General features: G+C 56.2%; 1 protein-coding gene across 1 annotated transcript; it reads right to left on the minus strand.

Moving 5' to 3' along the window:
- Positions 1-1,455: 1,455 nt before the first annotated feature.
- LOC104915760 (platelet glycoprotein VI-like) lies at positions 1,456-3,229 on the minus strand (the record flags this gene model as incomplete). The annotated part of the gene is made up of 5 exons (XM_010726683.3): positions 1,456-1,698; positions 2,149-2,186; positions 2,299-2,430; positions 2,551-2,859; positions 2,941-3,229. Coding segments are annotated over 5 exons (906 nt in total), but the record flags the coding sequence as incomplete, so codon positions are not given.
- Positions 3,230-3,236: the final 7 nt, after the last annotated feature.

Consider the following 3,236-nt stretch of genomic DNA (forward strand, 5'->3'; position numbering starts at 1 on the left):
ATATCCTCCTTTGTGGACCCCAAATCTCATCACCCTCAGAACTGCAGACTTCTCATGATCACATCCACCTCATACCTACACCTGAGCACCAGAGGCCCACCCTCCACCCACCCATCTTGGGGACCCCCATGGTAGCACCCCACTCTCCTCCTGTTTCTCCAGGTGACCCCCAGGGACAGCGAGGATCTGACCTACACCGAGATGCCAGCTGCCATCCCGTGCTCCCAGACTCCCAGTTCCCACACTGACCCCCAACCCCCCGTTATCTACACCACAGTGAGCACTGAATTACCGTGCTGACGGGCATCCCCAGGTGCTTCATTTTTGGGGTGTATGGAAGGGGACAGACCTCAAATTCCCAGCTTGGGACTGCCTGGTGTCCTCTTCTTATCCCAAACCAGCTCATCTCCCCTAATCTAACAACCCCAAATTCTCCCTGGTGCATCCCAAATGCTTCCCACTCACACCAAATCCTTTAATGCTCATCTCCTACCCCAAAATCCTGCCTTATCCCCTCAAATACCTTAACGCTCCCTGAGACGCCCAAATCCTCTCCGGTCCACTCCCAAATGCCACCACCATTCCTGAGACACCCTTATCTGTCCCAGTCTATCCCTCTTATGGGACATCCCCCAAAATGTCCCTTTCCTCCCCTTCCATCTCCTACAGATGCCCTACAGACCCTCTGTAGACCCCCACCCCCCCCCTGAATCCCCTGCTTCCCATTCTGTCCTGGTTCTATCCTTGGTCTTTGGGTGCTGAGCAATTCCTTTGTGCATCACTTGCTTTGGAAAAATCTATACATCTATATGGTTATCATTACTGTTTTTTCTCTTCTCCTTTTCGATCTCAGTGAATAGATTTCATCTCCACTGATGAATTCTTCCTTGGTTTCTCCGATTCTTTCCCCGAACTCAGTGGGACGGGTCAGTGAGAATAAAAGCTGTGTGGTGCTGAGCTGCTGCTGTGTGACAGCACTGCAGTGCACCCTGTGGAGGCCCCAACGCTGCCACCACTCACTGGGGAAACTGTTAGATGAGGAGGTGACATCATGTCATCAAAATGCATTTTGCCTCCTCACCATAAATCCTGCCCCAAAACCGTGGTGGGATGGGGGCTGGTTTGGGTTGTGGAGATGGAGATGCGCCGTGGGGAGCACACGATAAGGACACGTGTGTGCTGCGGGGACAGATGTGGTGCAGACACGGGGCAGGGGTTGATGGCATGCATGTGCTGTGCAGGCACACATGGAGTGCAGACACAGGGAGCACATGCTAAGGACACACGTGAGCAGCAGTGTGTCCAGCTGTTTGGCGCACGCACACGGCGTCGCACAGACACACACGGAGGCGCAGAGTTCAGCGTGTCCCACACGTGTGTTTGCACACCTGTTGTGCACACGGGATGGTGCACACACGTTTAATCCACAGCCACGTGTTCATGTGCACAGGTATAGGGATGTAATTCACAGGTGATGGTGAGCACACAGAGCACACCGGCACCGTGCACACTTGGTGTGTGCACACAACATCCACGTCTTTGTGCCCGCAGGTGGGGGCATCAGCGGGGTCCCCCAGTGCCCACCTGGGCGTAGATAACGGGGGGCTCAGGGGTGGTAGAAGAGCCGAGGGGGTGGGTGCTGGGGGTCAGAACTTGCAGCTGGGCATAGGTCAGAGCCTGGCTGTCAGCGGGGGACACCTGGGGACACAGGGACAGCAGTGCGACCATGGGATCCCAACATGCCTGAGGGGATGATGGCATTGTGTAATGTGTGGGGGCTGTGCGAGAGGGGGCGTTGGCAGTCTGGGGTGGTGTAGACTTTGGGAAGCTGTGGGTGTGACATTGGGGTTCTCTGTGGTGGTGTTATGGGGGTACCACTATGGTTTGGGGTTGCCCATTTTGTCTGAGGGTGTTGAAGGCTTGGAGCATCCCAGGGGGCTTCATTTTGGGGTGTGGGGCATCCCCTTGATGGAGACTTGGATGTCCCCATGGATTGCATTTGGGGGTGCACACAACTTCATGGGAAGACGTAAAAGTTGGGAGATTCTTTGAGGTCACCGCCGGCGGGGTTTGGGTTTCCCAGGTGAGGTCTGGGGGAGGGGCAATGGGGCAGGTCGGGGTTTGGTGTCCCCTGACCCAGACACTGACCTGGAACTGCATGGCCTCAGGGCCTCTGGGGGTGGCACCTGAGTCATAGAGGGGAGGGGAGAAAGGTGGGGTTACTGAGGGCCCAAACAACACTAGGGGAGATCCATAGGGAATATATGGGGGAATAATGCCGTTTAACTTGTCCCCCACCAGGGCTTTGTATCCGTCGTCTGCGGGCAGCAAGGAGAAAAGAGACAACAACGACAAGGATGAAGGCAAAGGAAGCAGCACAGCTCCCAGCCACTGCTGCCACCAGGTTCCCATGGGACCATCTGTTGTCACCTGTAGGATGTGGGTGTTTCGGTGTCCCATCCCTGGCCACCACCCCACTGGAGTTTGTGTGCAGCGACACTGTCAGCCATGGGCACCATGGGGAGCACTGAATGTGAAGACCAGACTTACCTTGGAATGAAGTTGTGGGCGTTACCTCCAGTGTCACGTTTTTCCCAAGGGGTGAGGACAGAAGGTAGAAACCCCCAGGGCGGTAGGAGCAGCGATAGGTGCCACTGTCAGCTGGGGTCACCACAAAGAGGATGAAGGTGGCCGTGCCCCCAGCATCAGGTTTCCGGTGCTGGACAGGGGCTGAGAGCCCATTCTTGTGCAGGACGGTGATCCCATTGTACTTGTTGCTACACCGGATGGTGACATTGGTCCCTGTCCTCACGTTTCTCCCAGAGCCCATTGAAATACTGGGTGGGGGATAACGGCGATCTGTATGCAAAGAGGAGTCAGCAATGGGTCATGGTCCTGTGGGGACAGAACAGGGCCAGCTATTCTCCCCTGTGCCCTCACCTGTCACCACCAGCTCCACGGGGACACTCATCTTCGATGTCCCTGGTGGCTCCAACACCTGGTACTGGCACTGATATCTCACTGCATCTTCCATTTTCACACTGACCAAGAGGAACTCAGCCACGTCGTGTACCATGCCCATGTCCGCTTGCTTTTCAAATCCCGAATATCCTTCCTTGTAGAGATCAACTCGTGCAGCTGGCCGGGGCAGGTGGCACCGCAGGGTGACAGTGTCCCCCAGGGACACCCCCTGGCTGGGGTGCAGCGACAGGGAGGGTCGGGGCACTGGGACAGGG

This window comes from Meleagris gallopavo, unplaced genomic scaffold, assembly GCF_000146605.3.
Source record: "Meleagris gallopavo isolate NT-WF06-2002-E0010 breed Aviagen turkey brand Nicholas breeding stock unplaced genomic scaffold, Turkey_5.1 ChrUn_random_7180001849624, whole genome shotgun sequence".
Lineage (NCBI taxonomy): Eukaryota > Metazoa > Chordata > Aves > Galliformes > Phasianidae > Meleagris > Meleagris gallopavo.